General features: G+C 38.3%; 1 protein-coding gene across 1 annotated transcript; it reads left to right on the top strand.

Annotated features, from left to right (window-relative positions):
• The first annotated feature begins 2,173 nt into the window (after positions 1-2,173).
• On the top strand, positions 2,174-25,164 carry pdik1l (PDLIM1 interacting kinase 1 like). Its single transcript, XM_060847301.1, has 3 exons — positions 2,174-2,270; positions 21,272-21,573; positions 23,211-25,164. Exons 2-3 carry the CDS (start codon positions 21,289-21,291, stop codon positions 23,949-23,951), a joined length of 1,026 nt encoding a protein of 341 aa, XP_060703284.1. The 5' UTR covers positions 2,174-2,270; positions 21,272-21,288; the 3' UTR covers positions 23,952-25,164.
• Positions 25,165-25,237: the final 73 nt, after the last annotated feature.

Here is a 25,237-nt window from a genome sequence, read left to right as displayed (position 1 = left end):
TCTGTCCAGAATTCTCATGTTTTCTGCACCTTTGCAATAACCTCCAGATCCTTCCTGAAATGCTTATGTTTATAAGGTTCAGGATGTCATATTCCTTTTCACCACTTTCTCAATGCACACTAGCATTTTCAATAATTCATCTACATATCCCTGAGATCCAGATGTTCCTGTACCCCCTTTAGAATTGTATATTTTAGTCTCTGTTAACTTTAGTCATTCTTCCTATGAAAAATATTATGTTCCACTCCACTGCACTGCCATCTGTTTCATGCCTGCTCCTTTCTCCTGCTTATATTCTCTTCAAATCTAATACTATCCTCAACTATTTCTAAATATTGTATAATCGACAAATCTCAAAATTGCATCCTTAGCACTCAAATCTTGGTCATTACCCTGTGTCAAGAAAAAACGTAATCTCAGAACTGATCCCTACAGACCTCCCTTTCTGTCTGTAGTGTCTACCTTCTTTCAATCATTCATTACTGCCATGTTTGCTATTACTCAGCCAACCTTGCGCTTACCTTAAAACATTTTCACTATACTGTTTATATTTCAGATTCAGACAAAAAATAGCAAGGAGGAAAGTGAAATGATGCATTTTGGGAGGACTGACAAGTACATAATGAGTGGTACTTGACCAAGAAATACAGAGGATCAGATGGACCTTTGTGTGCATGTCTGTAGATCCTTGAAGCAGCAGGACAGATATAATATGGTCAAGAGGTATACAGGATACTTGCCTTTATTAGCTGAAGCATTGAATGCTAGGACTAAGAGGTTATGATGGAGCTGCACAAAGTATTAATAAGGCCACAGGTGAAATATTGTGTGGAGTTCTGGTTGCCACAGAATAGGAAGACTGTGATTATGTTAGAGAGGGGGCAGAGCAACTGTGTAGCTGCAGATGCACAGCAACCCCAAATTTCCATACACAGCAATCAGCAGGAACAGATGCAGCATTACCTTCTGGCTTCAGTAGTTGCTGTTCAAAGAAAAATAGAGGGAACACTGGTGCAGAAGAGATTCACTAAGATGTTGGTTAGTTTGGAACAATTCAGCTATGAAGACAGACCAGTCAGACTGGATTTGTTGTACTTAGAGCTGAGGAGGCTGAATGGTGACCTGATGAAAGTGTTCAAAATTAGGGAGAAACCTTTTCCCTTAGTAGAGGAGCAAATGGGACTGGATGAGATGAGGACATCTGGTTGGGATGGATGAGTTGGATCGAAGGGTCTATTTCCGTGACTCTGAGTCAGTAATCAGTGACTACCTTTAAGGTAAGGACCAAGGGATTAGGGGTGATTTGAAAAAACAATTTTTCACCCAGACAGTGGTAAGTATTTGGACCTCACTACCTGAAAGGGTGTTGGAGGCAGGATCCATGAAGACATTTAAGTAGAATTTAGATGAAAACTTTTAAATATCGTGGCATACTAAGCTATGGTCCAAGTGCTGGAAGAATGAAATTGGAACAGATGGATGCTTTGTGACCACTTGGACGCAATGGGCCGAAGGGCCTTTTTCACAGTTATAAAACAGAAAGTTACAAAAACAAAACTGGTTCTGAAGAAGTGTCATTGGACCAGAAACGTACGGTTTTCCAACAAATTTTGTTTCTCGTTTCCAGCAAACACAGTTTTTTTTGGTCAAAGCTCTATTTCGCTAATTTTTAACATCTACAACACGTTGTTATGACTGTTAATGAAAGGATAACGAAGTCAGGTCATCTGGATGACACCCGCCAGTTGATGCACCTAATTTTGAATTTGCGCTCGCGTGAAGGGGGCGGGGTTACTTTTGGAGGTGGGAACGTCTATGACAGGCGCAGGGCGGAGCTTATACGGCTCCCCCTCCTCCCCGTCGTCCAATACCTGCTGAGAATTCAAGATGGGGGCGGGGTGGTTGAACTTGACTCACTGTAAACGGGGTGGGCGGAGCCTAGAACCTGGGTCATCATCAGATGAAAGCGCCCAGGGAGAGTGGCAAGGGGCGGGGCGGCTGTGTGATTGACGGAGGAGCGGCTGTGTGATTGACGGAGGGGCGGGTGGCTTGGTGATTGACAGGAGGGTGGTCTTGAGGCTTCCGATTGGACCACGGGTTGAAGGGGGCGGTGCGCGTAACGGGGCGGGAGCACGTGCGTGAGTGGCAGTTATTTGAAGCCGGAGCTCGCGCATTGGCGGCCGGCGTGAGCGAGCGGGAACGCGGGAGTGGGACTAGCGAAGCAATGGCCGAGAGCAGAGCGGGAGATCAGCGGGCACCAACCGACTGAGGTAGAAAACAAAGTACAGGCACATGTGTCCACACATCGAACTGTGACACGCACACACGGATGAATATTAATAACCACCGAGCGGTGTAACGGCCGCCTGCTTCTCCGCAATCTCCTCTCCTTTCACAGGCCGCTCGTACCCTGATGTGAATCCCAAGTGGTGGGGGAGGAGATATTGAAGTCTCAATGCGGCTTGCAAGCCCTTTTCCTCTCAATAATATACGGTTTTGACTTTCTGCAGTTCCCGATCAGGGCCCAAGTGGATTCAAAGGCGATTGGTGAGCCTCTGCCTGCATTTCCATCCGCAGGCGCTTTACAGGAACGGCTTCATTGAGGGAAAACAGGCTGGAGAGGAGGGCCAGACCAGGCCATACTTTTCTTGTATTTGAGGCATTTACAAGATCTTAGATTGCTGCTCCCTACATGACCACAGCTCCTACCTTTCTCTCCGTTGGCAACATTCCCCCCGCCCCACACACACACTTCGTAGCTTTCTTGAACGATTAGATATTTATTAAATAGATCTCTCAAGCACTGTTGAATTTTGAATTTGTATAGCACTTTTCATGACCTCGTGAGGCCTCAAAGGACTTTGCTGCCAATAAAGTACTTTTGAAATTAGGTAATTACTCTAATATGGAAATATGGTGATCAGGTTCTGTATACTGCAATGAAAGAATATAACTGTTGATTGAGAGACCAGGGGACAGTGCATTTGACAATTTTCCTCTTTGGCTAGTACTAGAGGATTATCTGCCAGCAGTTTGGGAAGCTTTGGGGGTGGGCAGGGGAATGTGGTCTTGCTTATGTTTACATTCATTTGAATGGGCATTTCTGACAGTGTTGTACTCCATTGAAGCCAACTTTGATTATTTGCTCCAGTCTCTGAAGTGGTATTGTGAATCCAGAACTTCTGTGTCTTGAGATGAGATGTCCATCAATTTCAGTGCAGGAACCCCTCTTGCTATTTTCAACTGGGCTTTTATTGCCATGTAACAAGGAATGTTCTTTCATATTTGTTGACTGATGGGAGTATTGCTAATAGCTAATATTTATTGCTTCTGGTAAAGTGATGAGCTCCTTTCTTTAACTGCTGTAGATCTTGTCTAGGTGCACTCAGAACTTTTAGGAAATGAGTTCCAGACTGTTAACACAGTGATAATGAAGGAAAGGAAACATTGTTCTAAGTCAGGATTGTGTGACTTGGAAAAGAATTTGAGGAGATGATGTTCCCATATGTCTGTTATCCTTTTTATGTGTAGAGCTTTGTTTGGAAGGTGCTTTGGAAGTTGACCATTTTGTAGATACTATTTCTGTATATCCATACTATAATAACATTAAAGTGTAGATAGTTTATAGATTGTAGACACTGCTGTCACTGTAGATAAAGGAGAGAGTAAGCATTTGAGGTGGTAGATGGGGTACTGAACAAAAAGGTTGCTTTATCCTCTCTAGGTCTTGTTTAATCTTTGGTCTTGTTGAAATTGCACTCTTCCAGACAAGTGCACAATGGAGAATTCTGTGACACGTCTGATTTGTCACTTTTTAAATGTGGATGAGTTTGGGAGGTAATTCATTCACTGCAGGGTTCCCATCTGACTTGCACTTGTAGCCAGCGTTTGCACCAATGTTTCTTTCTTCTCCAAAACTGGAAGTCAGTGCAGTGAATGGCATTGCTATGCCGATTGTGGATCTGCAATCTCGTATCTTAGCTTGCTTATAGCTGCAAAATTTATGTGGCTGATCCAATTTAATTTTCTAGGAGCTAGTCACCCCCTAGAATTTAGTTGTGGGGATTCTGATGGAAATGCTGTGGATTGTCAAGGGAAAAATGGTTAGTTTTCTTGTTAGAAAAGGTCATTTCTCAGCACTTTTACTGTGTGAATGTTGTCATTTTTCCAGCCTAAGCTGGAATATTGTGCTGGTCTGGTGCATACTGACTGCTTCAACTCTGAGAAGTTGTGAATGGTATAGAATTCTACAATGAATATCATGAGGCAATTTTTCTGAGAACTATTAGCCAATGGAATTTTCCTGAGAAAACAGAAATTAGGTTATTGAAATTATTTGGCTAAATCAGGTTTTTAATAGACAGTCAATAGGGAACAGTTAGGAAAATGCTGAGACCACAGGTCAGCCTTGACCTTATTGAATATCAGAATAAGCTCAAAGAAACAAATGGACTACCTCTAATTCCTAGTGCCATCAGTGACCATTTACATTTCTGAAATTTTTAATCTGGAGGGACACTGCAGCTGAAGATTATCGAACCTAACTTCAGCAATGATAACTTGAAATTGAGGTGCTCGGGCTCCAGTAACTACAAGCTTAGTGCTTTGAGCTTATGATTCCAGCCAGTGAAGAGCTTTCTCCCAATGTCTGTTAATTTCAATTATGCTAGGATTTCTTAATGCTGCACTCTGTTACTCAGCGTCAATAGCTGTCTTGATGTCAAAAGCAGTCATTGTCTCATTTTTCACCTTTTGAAAATTGGGTCTTTGGTCTATGTTTGTTCAAATCAAGTTTCACTTATTTGCAGAAACTGCTGATTCTGGATGTACATGGCTCCATGATATCCCCTCCAAGTAACCAATTTTCTAAAAAATTAAATGCATTGTTGGCAGACCTGGGGACATTTCCATGACTCCTGTAATGGTAAAATTGCCAAAGTCTTACTGGGCCTTAGAGCTGGTGTCCCATTGGAGAACTAGGACTAAACCAAAGGTCACCATGAGAGGGATGAGGTTGAGAAAGTAAGACCTTTTGTGGCAGACCTCAGCTGGTGTGGGAATTGAACCCATGCTGTTCACATCCCTCTCAATCACAAAATAACTGTTTCAGCTAAATGGCCACCTCAATTCTTGTATGCTGTTATACATGTGTTTTTTCTTTTTAAAGCTCCTGCAATAATTTTAAAATTAATATCTAGGCTGTTTTAAATTTAGTAGGGTGAAATAATGATGATTTGGTACCTCCAATAAAGTGTAACGGAGAATGAACATGTTAATTGACTTAAATGATTTCTTTCCCCATTCCTTAATGTTTTAAGGTGCAAATTAAGTAAGTGTTTTTATTTCAAAATGAGTTTTTAAATAATAAATGTGTAGAGAGACATTGTTGAAGGGCTGGGTGGGGGATCAGTAAAATTTAATAGAATAACACTTTCAGTTCTTATTTTATATTTCTAGACTGCAGTATTTTGCTTTTCTTCAATTCAGCTTGAGTTAAAGGTGCAATTGTGCTAAATATCAGTCAATATTAGGCACATTCAGGCATTTGCTGAATGATTACGTTTTGTTTCTGGTTGAGCCAATTTATTACGATTTCCAGTTTTTTATTTTTTTTAAGTGTTGGGCAAGTGTATGTATTAAGACTGATTTCACAAAACTACTTATACAGCATTGAAAATAGTTTATATAAATGGGGCTTTTTTTAACATTATGTATCCAAGTGAGTTTTTTTAACTAAGTCTTAAGTTTTAATTCATGTCACACCTTTGTTTTAAAAAGGTTTGGAGCTAATTGGTTTCACAATTTCGACAAAAATTCATAATGTTCATTCTCCATTACCTGCCAGTTTTCAAAATAAACTGTGGACTAATTGACTTTAATATATATGGATTTTGTTTCAGTTAAATGAAGCTGAGTAGTTTTATATGTAATAATTTCTCAAAGTATTTATGGATGAGAATTACTTTATGACAAGTGTGATGATAATTGACCCTAATGCTTTGCATTAGGAAGAAAAATGGGTTCTTGGCCAGGAAACCATGAACCATGGAAATAACACAAAGGTGTTTAATATCCCATAGTTGCTGCTTTGTGGTCATTCGTAGCATCTCACGGTTAAACATGATTTCACGTTTTCACCATTTTGAAAAGTCAAATGTACTGATAAATTAAACTGCATTTATTTCAATATGAGGTCTAACAAGGAAGGCAGATGAACTGAGGGCATGGTTAGGAACATGGCACTGGGATATCATAGCAATTACTGAAACATGGCTTGGGGAAGGACAGGACTGGCAGCTTAATGTTCCAGATACACATGCTACAGGAAGGACAGAAAAGGAGGCAAGAGAAGTGAGGGAGTGGCCTTTTTAATAAGGGATAGCGTTATAGCTGTATTGAGGGAAGATATTCCCGGTAATACATCCAGGGAAGTTATTTGGGTGGAACTAAGAAATAAGAAACGGATGATCATTTTATTGGGGTTGTATTATAGACCCCCTAATAGTCAGAGGAAAATTGAGAAACAAACTTGTAAGGAGATCTCAGTTATTTGAAAGAATAATAGGATGGTTATGGTAGGGGATTTTAACTTTCCAAATATAGACTGGGATTGCCATAGTATTACGGGTTTAGATGGGGAGGAATTTAAGTGTGCACAAGAAAATTTTTTTGATTTCAGTATGTGGATGTACCTACCAGAGAAGGTGCAAAACTTGACATTTTTTTGGGAAATGAGGCAGGGCAGGTGACTGAGGTGTCAGTGGGGGAGCACTTTGGGGCCAGCGACCATTATTCCATTCATTTTAAAATAGTGATGGAAAAGGGTAGACAAGATCTAAAAGTTGAATTCCTAAATTGGAGTAAGGCTAATTTTGACATTATTAGGCAAGAACTTTAAAAAGCTGATTGTGGGCAAACGTTCGGAGGTAAAAGGACGGCTGGAAAATGGGAAGCCTTCAGAAATGCAATAACGAGAGCCCAGAGATAGCATATTCCTGATAGGGTGAAAGGAATAAGGTGTGGGGAATGCTTGATGACTAGAGAAATTGAGGATTTGGTTAAGAAAAAGAAGGAATCATATGTCCAGTATAAACAGGATAGATTGAGTGAATCTTGAAAGTCGATAGGTAGTGGGAGTATACTTAAGAGGAAAATCAGGAGGGGGATAAAAGAGTTGAGAGAGCTTTGGAAAATAGGGTTGAGGAGAATCCAAACGGTTTTTACAAATACATTTAAGGACAAAAGGGTAACTAGAGAGAATATGGCCCCTCAAAGATCAGCAAGGTGGTCTTTGTGTGGAGCCACAGGAGATTTGGTGGGGGGTGGGGAATGGTGGGGGGGTTTGCATCAGTGATTACTGTGGAGAGGGAAATGGGAGATATAGAATGTAGGGAAATAAATGGTGACAGCTTGAAAAATGACATATTACAGAGGAGGAAGTGCTGGATGTCTTGAAATGTGTAAACTGATAAATTAGCAGGACCTGATCAAGTGTACCGAGAACTGTGGGAAGCAAGCAAAGTGATTGCTAGACCCCTTGCTGTAATATTTGCATTACCAGTAGGCACAGGTAAGGTGCCGGAAGACTGGATATTGGCTAACATGTTGCCACTATTTTAAGGAAGGTGGTAAGGACAAGCCAGGGAACTATAGACCAGTGAGCCTGACGTCACTGGTGGGCCGTTTGTATGTTGGAATCCTGAGGGACAGGATGTACGCTTATGTGAAAAGGCAAGGACTAATTAGGGACAATCGACATGCCTTCGTGCATGGAAATCGTATCTCACAAGCTTGATTGGGTTTTTTTGAAGAAGTAACAAAGAGGATTGAGGGCAGAGCGGTAGACGTGAAGTATATGTATTTCAGTAAGGTGTTTGACAAGGTTCCCCATGGGAGACTGGTTAGCAAGCTTAGATCTCATGGAATACAGGGAGAACTAGCCATTTGGATACAGAACTGGCTCAAAAGTAGAAGAGAGGATGGTGGAGGGTTGTTTTCAGACTGGAGGCCTGTGACTAGTGGAGTGCCACAAGGATCATGCTGGGTCCACTACTTTTGGTAATTTATATAAAGGATTTGGATGTGGACATAAGAGGTATAGTTAATAAGTTTGCAGATGGCACCAAAATTGGAGATGTAGTGGGTAGCGAATAAGGTTTCCTCCGATGACAACGGGATCTTGATCAGATGGGCAAGTGGGCTGAGGATTGGCAGATGGAGTTTAATTTGGATAAATGCGAGGTGCTGCATTTTGGGAGAGCAAATCTTAGCAGGACTTGTACACTTAATGGTAAGGTCCTCGAGAGGAATAAAGAGACCTCGGAGTGCAGGTTCGTAGTTCCTTGAAAGTGGAGTTGCAGGTAGATGGGATAGTGAAGAAGGAGTTTGGTATGCTTTCCTTTATTGGTCAGAGTATTGAGCTCTGTTGGAGCTGGGAGCTCATGTTGAGTCTGTACAGGACATTGGTTTGGCCACTGTTGGAATATTGTGTGTGATTCTGGTCTCCTTCCTATCGGAAGGATGTGTGAAATTTGAAAGGGTTCTGAAAAAATTTTCAAGGATGTTGCCAGGGTTGGAGGATTTGAACTATAGGGAGAGGTTGAATAGGCTGGGGCTGTTTTCCCTGGAGCATCGGACACTGTGGGGTGACCTTTTATGGAGGTTTATAAAATCATGAGGGGCATGGATAGGATAAATAGACAAGGCATTTTCCCTGGGCTGGTGGAGTCCAAAACTAGAGGGCATAGGTTTAGGGTGAGAGGGGAAAGATATAAAAGAGACCTAAGGGGCAACTTTTTTCATGCAGAGGATGGTACGTGTATTGAATGAGCTGCCAGAGGAACTGGTGGAGGCTAGTACAATTGCAACATTTAAGAGGCATCTGGATAGGTATGAGTAGGAAGGGTTTGGAGGGATATAGACCAGGTGCTGGCAAGTGGGACCAAATTCGGTTGCGATGTCTGGTCAGCATGGACAAGTTGGACCGAAGGTTTGTTTCTGTACTGTACATCTATATGACAGGACTTTTCACAATCCTTCAGTGTAACTCCAATATAGTGCTTTGATTTTAGGAGAGTAGCATCTGTTCCTTTGGGACAAAGTTCTATGAAACCAAATACAGAAGAAAGCCTTGTTTAGTCAGAAACCCTCTAAGCATGTTATACTCATTTGGGACAGCATCATAGGGTGTAGTGATGAATCTTCTGTAATGGTTTGGTGTAGTCTAATCCCTGGAAGGCACTGAATCTTCACAGCACATTCTGTGGAGTAATCATTCTTTTTCTGGTTGTACTTTCTTTGTTAATGGCTGATTAGTGTCCAGTGGTCAATTAAACACCTCAATGGTTAGCTTTTAAAAATACGGGAAGTACCAAAGAATTTTACTTAAATTTTGGAATTTTGAATGTATTTATATCTTTGACAGTTCAAGTTGAATGCATTTCCCGTTAATTCTTTTTGATGTATTCAACCAGAGCGAATGAACATCTTTTTCCATGTTAGCATATTAAACTTCTAAAATCTATTTGCGCATATTGTGCATGCTTTGTACTTCCTGACTGCAAACCTACCCTGTCATTTTGATTTTTGGTCTTTTCCTTGTTTACCATTCTAAGTTGCTATGTCAATATTTCCCACTCAATTTCGCTGCGTAGTAGCAGATGGTTTTCAGGAGTAGGTTCATGAAGCCTTTCTTCAATTTCTTCAACTTTTTAAACTATCATTAAAATATTCATCAGTTGGCCATGGATTAATTAGCTTTTCCTTTCAGCACATGAAATAGGTTTGGAATCATTTACGAGTCTTCAATAGACCCATGCTTTCCTATTCTTACTGCTTTGCTGTGAACAGGATAAAGTTATTTTGTTATTTTAATCTATGCTGTCTGTACTCTATCTCTCTGCATGCCTATCTTAAGTAAAGCTAAAACCTTTCCTTTTGTAGGCTGTTTTATCTTGTATGGTAAAAAATGAGATCTGCAGATGCTGGAGATCACAGCTGAAAATGTGTTGTTGGTTAAAGCACAGCAGGTTAGTCAGCATCCTAGGAACAGGAAATTCGACGTTTCGGGCATAAGCCCGATTCCTGATGAAGGGCTTATGCCCGAAACGTCAAATTTCCTGTTCCTAGGATGCTGACTAACCTGCTGTATCTGGTATGGTAACTTAATTGCACATCCATCGCTTAACAAAAACTGAAGTTAAGAATATTCTTGTCTTATTCAGTGCTGTTGGTTGATTTCTGAGAAAAGAATGTTTTGAGCTGAATCCTCCCTTGTCAGTTTAGAATCAATTTATGACCTGAGTGATATATTGAAGACAATTATTTAATATTTGAGCCCCAATCTACAATTTTAGACATTTGCTTACATTATGGTTTCTGTGTACTGTACATAGATACCCATTCCACATCTCCTACCCGCTCTGCCATTCTGTGAATTCATGGCTGATCTCTAATAGTGACCTTAACTCCACTTTCATGACAGACAAACAGAAATTTCAGTTCCCTTGTTGATCAAAAATCTCCCAACTTGGTGTTGAATGTATTCAATGACCCAACTTCCATTGTTTTCTGGGGAAAAGATCTCTAGAAACTATCATTCCTCAAAGAAAATAAATTCTTCATCTCCTTGAGCGGGAAACCTTTTATTTTCAAGCTGTCTCCTAATTTTAGATTTCTGCATGAGTCTGCATTTACCCTGTCAATCCCCCTTGGTATCCCTTGTTTCAGTATGCTAAACTTCGATTAGTATCTGCTGAACCCAACTTGTTTGACCATTCTTTTTTACAAGAGCAATTGCTCCTCCAAGGAATTGATCAAGTTCACCTTCTCTGAACTGCTTTTAGTATAAATTGGTCTTCATCTTGGTAAGGAGACTAAAATAGGATATATTTCTCCAGATGTGGTATTGCCAATGCCCTGTGGAGCTGCAGCAAGATTTTCCCTTGCAATAAAGTCCGCATTCCCTTTCTAATTACTTACTGTACCTGCATTTTTGTCAGGCAGAGTAATTTATCCTCTTAGAGGGATAGTAGTTTCTACAATTTTTTCCCCTGCAAAGAATGGAGACTGGATCTTGGAATATATTCAACATCAAGCTATGTAGATTTTTGATCAAAGGAGCTGAAATTTGGGGGAAAGGAAGGAAAGAAGTAGTATTAAGGTCACTATTAGGTCAGCAGTGAACTGATTAGCAGAGTAGGTCTGAGGATAGAATGGCTATAGCTGCTAGGTTTTTGTGATTTCATGCACAAAGATACAGAGATCTCTTTGCAGAATCTGCCGACCGTAGGTAAATAAACGAACCTCTTTCCACATATTTCCTACCCAATCTGTTACCATTAAATAATGGTGGACTCCACTGTTCTGTTTGCTGCCTTGAAGTAGAGAAAGTCACATTTTTTCCACATTCTGTTCCATTGACCATGTTCTTGTCCACTCTGCAAGGTGTATGACTTGCATATACTTTGCTATCATTTTATTTTGGATTTTGAATTTGTGGCATTAGGATTTTGAATGGGTAAAAGAGCTTAGCTTGTATTTTTATAGCAGTGATGACCTCCTTACAAAGTCTTGGTTCTTATAGGTTAATACAAACTTATCTGTATTGGGAGAGTTTTGAATGAAAAGAACAAACAGTTATGCATTAGGTTTCAAATGAAAGGATGCAAAGATTTTTTGGCTAGAGGGAAATATCCATAGCTTCAGGTTTGCAGAAGTCTTTTCTGTATATGGATGTGCAAGACATCTTTGCTTACAAAGATGGGAGATAGATTACTACTTTAAGAGTTTGAAACTATTAAGTTTTTAGCTTGAAAATTCCAGGCCAGAAGTGTTTGGTTTAAAAACCTGAGGAGGTTATTTTGAGCTGAGAAAGTGTGAGCTCAGGTGTATGAACACTTGAGTAAGAGGCTATCAGATTCTTGAGCCTGGGAATTGAAGATACAGTTAAATTAAACTCTAGAGCTAATGGAGAAGGGACTTCTCTCTCATGTGAGCACTGCAAAGGAACGCTAATAGGGTTCTATTTTACCATGTGTTTTAAAACATTCAATTTGTTATTGGGCCTAGGTTTAAGGTGAGATGGCAAGGATTTAAAGTAGACCTAAGGGTCAACTTTTGCCACACAGAGGGTGGTGCATGTATGAAATGAGCTGCCAGAGGGAATGGTGGAAGCTGGTACAATTACAACATTTAAAAATGCATCTGGATGGGTACATGAATAGGAAGGGTTGAGAGAGATATGGGCCAAAATCAATTTAGAACAAATGCCCAGCTGTTGTGACAAGGATTTAAACATAAATGTTAACTTCCCTGCTGTCTTAGGATGTAGGCTGACAGTTGTTGGTTTTTTTTTAATTAAAAGTTTTGATTTGCTGTTTATAGAGCCATACAGTCAGAGATGGATACAGCATGGAAACAGACCTTCGGGCCAACCTGTACACACCAACCAGATATCCCCAACCTAATCTAGTCCCACCTGCCAGCACCCAGCGCATATCCCTCCAAACCCTTCCTATTCATACACCCATCCAAATGCCTGTTAAATGTTGCAATTGCACCAGCCTCCTCCACATCCTCTGGCAGCTCATTCCATGCACGTACTACCCTGTGTGAAAAGGTTGTCCCTTAGGTCTCTTTTATATCTTTCCCCTCTCACCCTAAACCTATGCCCTCTAGTTCTGGACTCCCCGATCCCAGGGAAAAGGCTTTGTCTATTTATCCTATCCACGCCCCTCATAATCTTGTAAACCTCTATAAGATCACCCCTCAGCCTTCGCTCCAGGGAAAACAGTCCCAGCCTGTTCAGCCTCTCCCTATAGCTCAAATCCTCCAACTCTGGCAGCATCCTTGTAAATATTTTCTGAACCCTTTCAAGTTTCACAACATCTTTAAAATAGGAAAGAAACCAGAATTGCACGCAATATTTGAACAGTGGCCTCACCAATGTCCTGTAGAGCTGCAACATGACCTCCCATGTCTCTCAAACTTGATTGAGTTTTTTGAAGAAGTAACAAAGGAGATTGAGGGCAGAGCAGTAGATATGATCTATATGGACTTCAGTAAGGTGTTCGACACGATTCCCCATGGGAGACTGATTGATTGATTGATTTAGCAAGGTTAGATCTCATGGAATACAGGGAGAACTAGTCATTTGGACACAGAACTGGCTCAAAGGTAGAAGACAGAGAGGGTGGTAGTGGAGGGTTGTTTTTGAGATTGGAGGCCTGTGACCAGTGGAGTGCCACAAGGATCGGTGCTGGGTCCTCTACCTTTTGTCATTTACGTAAATGATTTGTTTATTAATGTATTGATGCCCCAGGCGTCGTTGCAAACTTAGATAATCTGGCTTGTCAAATTTATAAGTGACTGATATTTAAACTGGAATTACATGACTAATATACAGTTGCAATGTAATTCTGTACCCTCATTTTTAGCACTCACAACCTAAAGAGTCCAGTTATCCTTTAAAAGGATTCTTGATTGTAGAGGATCTTGATCCAATAGTACCTCAGCCCTCGCAGCTGAATCATTCTATTTCTTAGTTAGATCGAGTGTTTAAAAAATGCGTATTTGCTGATGGCAAAATGATCTTGATCATTTGTCCAGTATTCTAGGGGTCCTTGTAATTTTTGTGCAGAAAAAATAGTTTGAAAGTGATGAATTCCACAAGACCTAATTTATTTGACCTTCATTTGAAGGCATTGTAAGCCAAATCTATTTGGAGGAATCTATTATTGGTTAAAGAATTCAACTGATCTTGAATGTAAAGTGACCAAGAATTTTCCCCCATCTTGAATTCAGTGGGTGCTCCTTTCGCAAATGAATTTACAGTCATGTGTTTTGAGACAGCAAAGAAAAATCTCTAAAGATGGAAGTAAGGGCACAGTTTATGTGTGGGGAAAGATAGAGACAGTGAGTTTTGAGAAGATTTATAGCTCAGGTTGAGGTTCTGGATGTAGGTTTGCTCGCTGAGCTGGGAGGTTCATTTTTCAGACATTTCATCACCATACTAGGTAAGATCTTCAGTGAGTCTTTGTATGAAGCATTGCTGATGATTCCTGCTTTCTAGTTATATATGTTTGGGTTGATGTCATTTCATGTTCTTTTTCTCAGAGGGTGGTAAATCGAGTCCAAGTTAATGTGTTTGTTGATAGAGTTCTGATTGGAATGCCATGCTTCTAGGAATTCTTGTGCATGTCTCTGTTTGACTTGACCTTGGAGAAAAAGAATATGAAATGACATCACCAACCCAAAGAAACCCAAACGTATATCAATAGAAAGCAGGAATCATCAGCAATGCTTTGTCCAGAGGCTCACTAATGATATTACCTAGTATGGCGAAGAAACGTCTGAAAATGAACCTTCCAGCTTAGCGAGCAAACCTACATCCCTTTTCTTACACAATATAAACCTTTGTTTAAAAAAATGAATATATACATCTGACTTTTGGCTTCCACAATATCATTAACTTTTCAAGACCATTGAGTGTACTTGGCAGTAGTTAAAAGGTTGATATTCTGTTAAAATGCCAGTTGTACCTTATTTGACAAGCTGCAGCTGCTAAACATATTTGGGGAGAGGTGCAGAGAATGTGAGATGAACAGCATACAAGTTTAACTTCACAAAAATTCCCTTCACTTACATGATTGCACTTGAGTAGATGGGGGTTGCTCAGTAATAATGCACCTTCTGACAGTAGTTTGTGGAATTGTTGTTCAGTCTATGTGCAGACTCGGCTTTTAACAATTTTTGTTGAGTAATGATGGACTCTGCTGACAACTTTGATATTGTTGCCATACAGTTGAAACCAATGTTTGTAATAAGCTGACTGAAGGACTCTAGAATTTTGGGCAGGTTGGACATGATCATTTTTTTTTGCTCATGGTTGGCTTTTTTTAAAATCAACAAATAAATCACCAACATTTAACTTCAACTAAATTTGAGCTAAGTTGGTGGTCATAATGATGTGATGTCATATTCAACTAAAGTGCAGCTGGAGGTTGTATAGGATTAAAAACACCACTTTTGATATTGTAAACATTATTTTATTTTGTTGTGCAAAAACCTGTGAACTATTGTAAAGCCAATGAATTCAAAGTACTATATGGACTTTATTGTCAAGAGGTTTATAGCTATGCAACGGCAGTAAAATCTATAATATTTTTCCATCTATTTGAGTGGACTTGAAAGGTAAGGTGTAAATACGGCCTTTCTTGGTTCTGGCATTGGAACAGATTGAGTATTTGTAGGATAATTTCAACAAATGTTAGATATAGAATAAAGTAAAATAGTATTTCCAGCGTATTTAAGAATTTTTCACGAAGGAAACCCAGGCATGGCATCTGTATACTATTAATATTGTATAATTGTGCTGGCAAGGTTTTTGTGATTAAATTGTGATGTTATCACTTTTGACAAATAAATACCATTAGAAACCTCCACCCAAAAGTAGAAGTGTCCAAGCGATAGAACAGTGATTGTAAGAGGCAATAGATTCCAATCAAAAACTTATTTGATTGTGGTATATGTATTTTCTACGGTTTTCTGTTTTTGAGGTTCAGTTACACCAGGTATAAGGGAAGATAGATTGTAACTTGGCTGTTTTATGTTGTTTTTCTTTTTGGCAGTCTTTCATTTCATTTGATTATTAACTTAGTGATGAATTCTGAATCTCCTGAGCAATGCTAAGTGATTTTTAATAATCAGGCTTCATAGTCTCTTTCTGTAGATGAAGACTGTAGGATGAGAAGTTTTGTTGCCCTCTTTTCACTGGACCCAATTCTGAACAAACTGAGTTTTTCAATTCTCATTGCTTCTTTCAAAGACCCTTCAAATAGTCAGGCTCTGAAGGTAATGGCCATTGGTGACTGTCTCCCACTTGTTTCTGATGATGTATGCCACTTCATATCTTGTAGAAGAAATGTGATATTCAGAAAATATAACCCATTGACCAATTCACTGTGTATGGAAGGTCTTGGATACCTGTCATCTGTGAAGTAATGTAGCTAAGCCAAAGCAAATGTTGTTGCTTTAAAGATGATGGAACTATTGTGCTCTAGAACCTTTTGAGTTGGTGAATTTATTTTAATTTACAGGATGTGGGCATCATGCCAGCATTTATCACCCATTTCTAATTGCCCAGAAGGCAGTTACGAGTCCATCATATTGCTGTAGGTCACTCCCAGTCCAGACCAGAGAAATATAACAACTTTCTTCGTAAGGAGCATTAGTGAACCAGATGAGTTTTTACTGACAATCAACAACAGTTTTATGGTAATAATTAGGCTCTTAAGCTTCCAGATTTTTATTGAATTCAAATTCTGCCATCTGCCATGACAAGTTTGAACTTGGTCCTTTGAATATTCCCTGCATCCCTTGATTAATAGTCTAGTGATTTAATACCATTAGGCTATCGCCTTCCAAATCTTGGGAGATAAGGTGGATATTTTTCGACCTCTCTCTTAAACCATTTGATCTATTTCATAAATGCCATTAGTGTTGGAGTGATATTCGGAATGGTATAAAGAGAAATTGACTTCACAAAATATTCTAAACCATTGTTGACCATGATGAAAGTGTTTAATAGTTTAAATTTGGGAATTGTGTTGGGGAATAGCCGAATATTATTCCATTTGTTTATGTAGATAATCATCATTCTCTGTTTGTTTGTTTTTTTAAAAAATGAATATGAATACAAAGTGGTGAATCTGTAAAGGTCTAAAACAGTCAGCAGCATGGGGGGACTGAAAGCTCTTTACTTTTGGCAGATGTTTTTCCTTTGCAAGATTCCCTACTTGAATCATCATCAAAGTTTTTAATTCTTCTTTCTGGTGAATTAGTTACTTTTCATCCACTGATGTTTTCTTTGGCTCTTCTCATGAAGTGAGGTAATAGAGAAACTGTGTTTCTGGTGTTGAAAATGATTTGGACTAGGGGGTGTAGTATAAAAGTTTAGAACCAGACCTTTCAAGAGTGAAACTAGGAACCATTTCTGCGCAAAAGGTAGAAGTTTGGAACTCTGTTACACCACCAGCAATTGATATTGGATTAATTGTGAACTTTAAATCAACTTGAAAATTATGGATTTTTAAACAAAAATTTAAGTGTTTTAATTGGGTTCTGAGATATATTTGCATGTTCAAAAAGTGACATAAAACCAGGTTTTATGTGTTAATGGAAGCATTGACTATGGGAGCAGGAGTAGGCCATTTGGCCCATTTTGAGCATGCTCTGTCATTCAATTATGATCATGGCTGATTATCCAACTCTACTGTTTTTGCTTTCTCCCCATTTCATTTGATCCCTTTAGTCTAAAGAACTACATCTAAATCTTTCTTGATGGTCTTTAATGTGTTGACATCAATAATTTCCTGTGGGCAGAGAATTGTCTAAGCCCATTACTCTCTCGGAGAAATTCCTCTTTGTCTCTGTCCCAAAAGTCTTTACCCTTAGAATGACCCTAGTTCTGAATTCTCTAGTCATCGAAGACTGATGGACAGATTACTTGAACTCCTATTACTTGAACTTCTTGTGAATGTAGTCCTAATTAATTCACTCATTTCCTTATTCATCAATACTGCCATTGCAGGATCAATCTAGAAAACCACCTTTGCAATCTCTCAAGCCAGAATATCAATACTCCAATAAGGAGATCAAGACTACATACATAACTGTGTGTGGTCTTGCAAGTGCCTGCACAGTTGCAGCTCTTGTATTCAAATCCCTTCCTATGAAGGCCAAATGTCTTCACTGTCTGTTCCATATACATGTATACTTTTCAAGTGTTCAAGAACACCACTTTCCCAACCTGTTGTTCAGATAAATTTTGCTACCAAAGTGGATAATCCACAGTTATCTACATCATACTGCCTCTGCTATGTATTTACCCATTTGTCCAAATCTCCGTGAAATAATGTAGGCAAAAGGAATTTGTATATTACATTTTTCATTCAAGAGAAAAGAGGTCTTGGACACTGCCACTCCTAAGAATTTTGTATGATAGTTAGATTTAGTATTCCTGAAAAAAAGGATGTATTTTTTGCTTTTTGTATTGCACATGACAGGACAATTGGCAACAATACCAATTCAAAGGAAAACACAGCAATTATAGTACATGAGAGGAAATTGGGTGACAGCCATTTGTTGGTTCATTTATCAGTGTAATGTCCTGATATTTGGAATTAACCTTCCTGGTTTAAATTTTAAACAAGACAGGCATCAACATTAATGGGTGCACTTTCTCCATGGCAATCAGAATCCAGTTGTCAACCAATCAGTCTCTCCTCTCATACAATATAAATGTTGCTATTCCCCTTGAATTGGTTTTCTTATGAAATATATTGATGAAAAGCTTCAACAAACTGTTTTTATTCAGTAATAGCCAAGTTTTGTACTCCCAAATGGCACTGTCTACTGCTGTATAAATTGGTGTTCCTTGCCCCTTGATGTGAAGGGCACTGCTTTGTCTCTGGAGACTCGGGTGTTTTTCCTTTATAAAAAGAGAAAAAAATGTAATCTCCAATTCTCCCCCTCCAACTCTATAAGAAGAAGAAAATAAATTGGTGTTCCTGTTCTCCAGGCTGGTTTCTTGTGTCCTAAACCTAATGAATGTCAGGTGAAAAGCTTTGACTTTATCTTCTTTTGGCAGTATTTTAAGTCTGAGGTTTTTGGTACAAAAGTATAATGGAATATCACGCAAAAATGGGTGTTAGTTCCCGAGTCACCAATTACGTTATTGAATGGTACAACTGGCTAGAGGTTCCAAATAGCATATTTCATGTTCCTATCTGGATACTGTGTATTTGTTTTGCCACACTGGACCAGAAGATGCAGGTTAGTTTATCTCCTTTATTTTAGTGGCTTGTAACTGGGTGTTTTCTGGTTACTTCAAAACGCTATGACTACTACTTCAGTGGTGATATTTTAAGGCATATGTTTGCTATTTGTGTGCATCAGCTGCCTAATTTGAACTGCAAAATCCTGTGATGGGGTTGGATTTCAAAAACAATGTAAATGGAATTATGTGCAATATTTTCTATTAGAGATAATTTGCAAATTAAGTCATTAGCAGAGCTGCAGCTGGGAAACAAAAACTTGGATTTTTTTTTCTGTTATGAGTAGATTTGTCTATTCCATTTATAAATCAAGAATATCTATTTAAGCCCCTGGTGACTGTGATGTGGAGGTGCCAGTGTTGGACTGGGGTGGACAAGGTTGGAAATCGCATGATAGCAGGTTATAGTGCCAACAAATTTATTTGAAATCACAAGCTTTCCAAAAGCTTGATTTCAATTATACCTGTTGGACTATAACCTGTTGTCATGTGACTTCTGACCTTAAGCACATGGTGAACATGGTTGTAATCTGTACAGCCATATGTGAATTTTAAACATATTGGCATGTTGCTATCTAAAGGAGTATTTTGTTTTCTCTACTGGTTTTAAAATGTTAATATTAACAAAAGGAAAATAACAACAATTTAGTGTTGCATCTTGTCTGTGTAAAGGAAATCTGATGTGAGTAATTGTTTTAGCAACTTTGAATAGCATGTTGGCCAAACTTTTTTTTGTTTTTGGATCTTTTGTGTAGATCTAATAATAGCCCATTTTCTACTTTGAATATGGAATTTCCACAATTTTTTTTTGTTCAGTCTAATGGATGAATTAAAAATTTATGAAAACTTGCAAAGTGTAATTTTGGAAAAACAATTGAGACCATTGACTGACTGACATAGCCTGTAAACACATTCATGTATACATGATTGGGTTACTTGGTCAAAGTTGGTCCTATGCATAAAAATGTGACTTGAGGTTAAGTACTTAGCCAGTGATTAGTGGACAAAAATGGGCTGGCATGGATTATGGCATCCAGCAAATCTGATGAGGCTTACCTTTTGACTGTGTACATGTCATGTCATTCTGAAAAATATTTTGACATTTGTAAAAATATAATTCAATGAAATTAATGTGTCATAGGATTGTATATTGTGTTGGGTGGAAATACAGAATACTTGAGACTCTGGGAGACTCCTTTTCTGTCTTGGACCAATTTTATTTTAAACCTTTTTAAAAATTTCTTGGGTATACCGTATTCAAAAGTAATAAGAGTTTGATTCTAAGAATGGGAGAATTGTAGTTTTGATAGCTCTAAATTGAACCAATTATTTTTATTGATATTTTTTTTTCCCCATCCATACTTCAATTGCTACTTTTTAGCTTTGACCTTTTACAGAAGGTCCAATATAAAAATAGCAAAGCTTGGGCATTTAAAATTAAAGCAATAAACAACAGGCAAGTCAGCATTTTCAAACATCTTGTAACTTTTTGTTAACAGCAAAGTGAAAAAAAACTCTGTTACTGTTTTTAATCCAAAGTACATTTACGCTCCTTCCACCTTAATTCGTTGAATAAAGCAAAGGCTTGTTCCTCAAAGCTTCAGTTGTGTTAACATTTTGTAGCAGTTAAAAATTGAATTGTTGAACTTGGGATTCATTTTAGATTGCTCAAGCAAAAAACCATCACAGGCATGACTGGCATTTGTGCTGCGAACATGTAGGAAATTTTCTTTAGCTGATGGCACTTTTTTTTCACAATTGAGAGCCTGGGGTGGTGGAATGAGGGCACAGCTGTCTTGAAATCCGAACTTTAAAATTTAAGCTTTTCTGCTTTATTTGAAAATCACCACCATTTAAACTATGAGCTAGTGACCAATTAGCATCTTGTCATTACTTCAGGCATTTTTATTTTAAATATAAAGCAGCAGTGTAAATATCAGTGATAACATTTCTTGTATTACTTGAAAGGTCCCCAGTTTGATGCTTAATTCAGTCATCAAAATGGATTTAAATGATTATCATGTTATTCTGTATATTCAATTTCTGCCAACCAGGCATACAGTGTGCTTAGCCTTCCTTTTTTATCTAACAAAATTTGTTATCTAGCAGCTAAACTGTTGGTAGAATGCATTAGAATTCTAATGTTCAATGAACAAGAATTGACATAGAATGTGGAATGTATTTAATTTCTGAAAGGGTGTTTATTATTTTTATACCATTATTATGCAAGGCTGTTTCTCTCCACAGAAACAAATCCTTGGTCTTATTTCATGAAATTAGAAATGGTTTACACCATTCTCCTTTTTAAAAAAAAGTCTATTCATAAAAACTCCTATTTCATTAGTGCCATTTCTTTTTCAAAATACTAGTTTGTTTTTTTTTAATTTTGTAATTCGGGAATTATTTGCCTTTCCTCTCTTTCTTTATTCTCTGCAGTTTTTCAAGTGTTGTCCATGGCGAGTAGAGAGCCAAAGTACAATCTGGTACGTGAATTGGGACGTGGCAGCTATGGTGTAGTCTATGAAGCAGTGGTAAGAAAGACTGGAGCACGGGTAGCAGTGAAGAAGATTCGGTGCCATGCACCTGAGAATGTGGAACTGGCTTTGCGAGAGTTTTGGGCATTAAGCAGTATCAAGAGCCTTCATCCTAATGTGATCCACCTAGAGGAGTGCATCTTGCAGAAAGATGGGATGTTGCAAAAGATGACACATGGATCATCCTCTTCTCATTATTTAAAGGTAAGTAAAAGTTTAATGATTTTTTTCTGCAAAAGATTATTGATGATAAATCTGTTTTAAAGGCAGGGAAATAAAGACCAAATAAATGGTTAAAAACATCCAAGTTTTCCTAAATTTTTTTGAAAATGGATACTTTTTATATATCCCATTACAAAGATGGCAGAATCCCTAAACTTAGATGCCAAGGTCTGAATGTAAAAGTGGTGAGCGCCTCTTTGATCTATATCAATTTGTTATAGTGCTACAATGAAGTACGGTTGAGGGGTAAATGGCAGGCAGTCTCTTAATATTCAAAATGGTTTAAAATTATCTCGCTTAACTAATATAGTTTAGTAATGGCTGTATTGTCTGATCTGAGAAAATGTGATACCCCAACATATTTTGCATTCCCACTTATGGTGAAGAATATTAATACTGCAGAGTAAAGAATCTTGTCTGCATCAAGAACATCCAAGCTATGTGTAGGTAGTATGGTGCAGATGCAGATTGTACTAGCATCAGCTCAACTGCAGTGATTTTCTTTGGGTTTTAAGCCAATCATTTATTGTCCTAAGATTCTAAAGTGAGATTTCTAATTCAGAACAGAGGAAAGGGAGAATTATGTGCATTTGTGCTCCTTTAGAAATGGATTCATTTCAACAGTTTTGTTGCAAAATGAATAGAAAGTACAATGTAATTCTTCATGACAATGTTTTAACCCTTTTTAATTATTGTCGCATTTCTCGAACGTTAAATACTTGGCGAACAATGGGAAGTGATATTTTTCTGAGGCTGCATCTCCATAATGTTTTTGTGTAGCTCAGTATTGCATTAAATGTGCAAAGATTGAGAGTGGGCTTGTGTAAATGTCCAGTGTATAGAGATTCAAAAGGGTTTTTACTGGTTTCTGTAATATATTCTGCCTTTTTACTTTTGTTTAGTTTTTGAGCTAGCCATTAGGTGATGTCCCATATGTAATTATTTTACTTTCATTATTTTATATGTTTTTTATGAAGTGAGACACTAGACACTGCTTAATTTTAAGACAGTTTTCCATGATCCTAACGAATGTGGCTTGCCAGATAAGATAAATTTGAGAACCCTGTTAAGCATGAGATGTCGCATACTGCCTGTGTGGTCTTAGCCCCAACTTCTTTTAAGTCATTCTACTTCTCCCAACTTCTGGAGATCAGCCCACTGACTTGGGAGATGAATTCTTATCTCACTATTTGTGACTATTCAAGTGGAGTAAGTAATGAATGTACCCCGACTAGGCTGATCATTAAGCATCTGCCAACAATTATGTCCAAAATTTCAGTTGATGAGAAGCTGAAGGCATGTACTTTGGATTTGAAAATTAGTGTTTAGTCATTTTGGGGTCATGTTTTTATCTATTGAGTTAAAATGGTTGCTATTATGACTCGTATTGAAAAATGTATTAAAAAAAGCTTAAAATCTGTCTTTTTTGCTGACTATTGTTTAAACTAATGCAAGCTTCAATAAATGTAATAATTCCATGTAAATTTTTGATAGTCAGGTGTTGTGGCATTCTAAAATGTCTAGCTCTAAATAAGAATGGAGACTCACCAGCCAGTAAGCTATATTTTCTATATGTATGTTCAACTGGACCAAAATCTTCTATGTATTTGCTTTTAAAGCTGGTGGAAACTTCACTGAAAGGGGAACTCAGCTTTGATTCTAGAAGTTCGTACTATCTCTGGCTTGTAATGGATTTCTGTGATGGTGGGGACATGAATGAGTATCTGCTGTCGAGAAAGCCCAACCGTCGGACCAACACTAGTTTCATGCTGCAGCTCAGTAGTGCCTTGGCTTTTCTACACAAAAATCAAATTGTGCACAGGGACCTGAAGCCAGATAACATATTGATTACTGAGACCGGATCAGAAGCTGGAGGAGGTGGGCCTGTACTAAAAGTGGCAGACTTTGGTCTGAGTAAAGTCTGCTCCGGACTGGGAGCAGATCAAAAAGAACCAGTTAACGTGAACAGATGTTGGCTTTCGACAGCTTGTGGGTCAGATTTTTATATGGCACCAGAAGTTTGGGAAGGCCATTATACAGCTAAAGCTGACATCTTTGCACTGGGGGTCATCATTTGGGCCATGTTGGAAAGGATTACATTTATAGATTCGCAAACTAAGAAAGAACTATTGGGAAGCTATGTGCGTCAGGGAGCAGTGATTGTGCCCCTCGGTGAGGCACTGTTGGAAAACCCCAAGATGGAACTTAATATTCCTGTTAAGAAAAAGTCCATGAATGCAGGAATGAGACAACTGATTAAAGAAATGCTTGCAGCAAATCCACAGGACAGACCTGATGCTTTTGAATTAGAACTGAGGATATGTAAAATCACATGCAGAGAGTGCAGCCGGACTGCGTAAGTTGAGTATACATGTGAAAATAAGAAGTGGTATACAGGGCTGGCTCTGACCAATTTTGAGACTTGCCAAAGGTTTGACATTGTAGGCAAGCAACTTTTTTTTTTCTCTGCCACCCTAGACGCCCAAAGTGTAAATTCAAAATTTAACGAGCTCAATTTAACCTGCACTTCTAAGGTGTTGCTATTCCTACACCTTGACTCAAAACTGACACCACTACTGTTACATAACCAAATCCCAATTGATGAATCTTGAACGTTCTGACCCATAGCTTGCAAATCCCTTGTTGAATATATCACTAGTTGAAATATTTTGTTTGGTGCTGAAGGACATAATCTATTGTATGGCTCTGGAATGCCATTTGTTGGATTTTATGAAATTTAATTAATCACTAATTATTCATGAGTTGTTTCATATGTTCAGACTCTCCTCTTCCTCCCTCCATGCTCACCCCAACCTCATAAGACCTCTTGATCTAAGCTGTTATGATAATCTAGTGGTGCTCTTAAATGATTTTATGGTGGTCTGGCCCCTTTTTAAGGTCCTTTCAGAGAAATCTTAGACCACCACAACTTAATTCTTATTGGAAATGACAACCAATTAACGTTTTAGAATTTATTGGCATTAATACAACTTTCTATGTTGTTAATGCCTTTACGGTGAGAAGGCTGGTGCTAAGTTAACTGACCCTGATTGAGAAATCCACCAAATGTTGATGGTGTATTGAGCTGTGTTCCAACACTGTCTTAGTTGAGACAAATGTAATTTTGAAATTGATGTTATTTAACAGTAAAATGTCAACATACATGCTTTCAAGGTGGTGCCTGAACTTCGTGACTGCTGACTTTTTAATATATATTCTTAAGAAATATATTTCTCCTCTTCCTCTACCCCAAATCTTTATTTTTACAAATTGGTTTAAAAAGTGTTAAATGCTGTCTGTCTCCATGTTGAAATTGATCTTCTAATCTGTGGAATATGGGCCAGTAATACCCCAGTAGTAATACCCTGTCCGTTTGGGCATATTTAAATGTCTGCTCTGTTATTTTTTATTCTCTAAAGAAGGACGTTTCACCAGTTTGAACATGGAAAAGATGACCATACTTCTGAGTTAAATGTAAAGAGGCCATTTAAAAGTAGAATTAGGACTTTCATTATATTGGCTATAATTTAAATCTGAGGTTATCTTTACTTTTTGATATATTACGTTATTTGGACTAGCATAAATTGGGGTGGGGGGGGAAGGAAATATGTGGGGAAAGATGCAATAGAAATGTAATCCCATAATT

Source organism: Hemiscyllium ocellatum, chromosome 30 (genome assembly GCF_020745735.1).
Source record: "Hemiscyllium ocellatum isolate sHemOce1 chromosome 30, sHemOce1.pat.X.cur, whole genome shotgun sequence".
In the NCBI taxonomy this organism is placed as follows: Eukaryota; Metazoa; Chordata; class Chondrichthyes; order Orectolobiformes; family Hemiscylliidae; genus Hemiscyllium; species Hemiscyllium ocellatum.
Note: the sequence above shows the minus strand (reverse complement) of the source record. Positions and strands in the feature narration are given on the sequence as shown.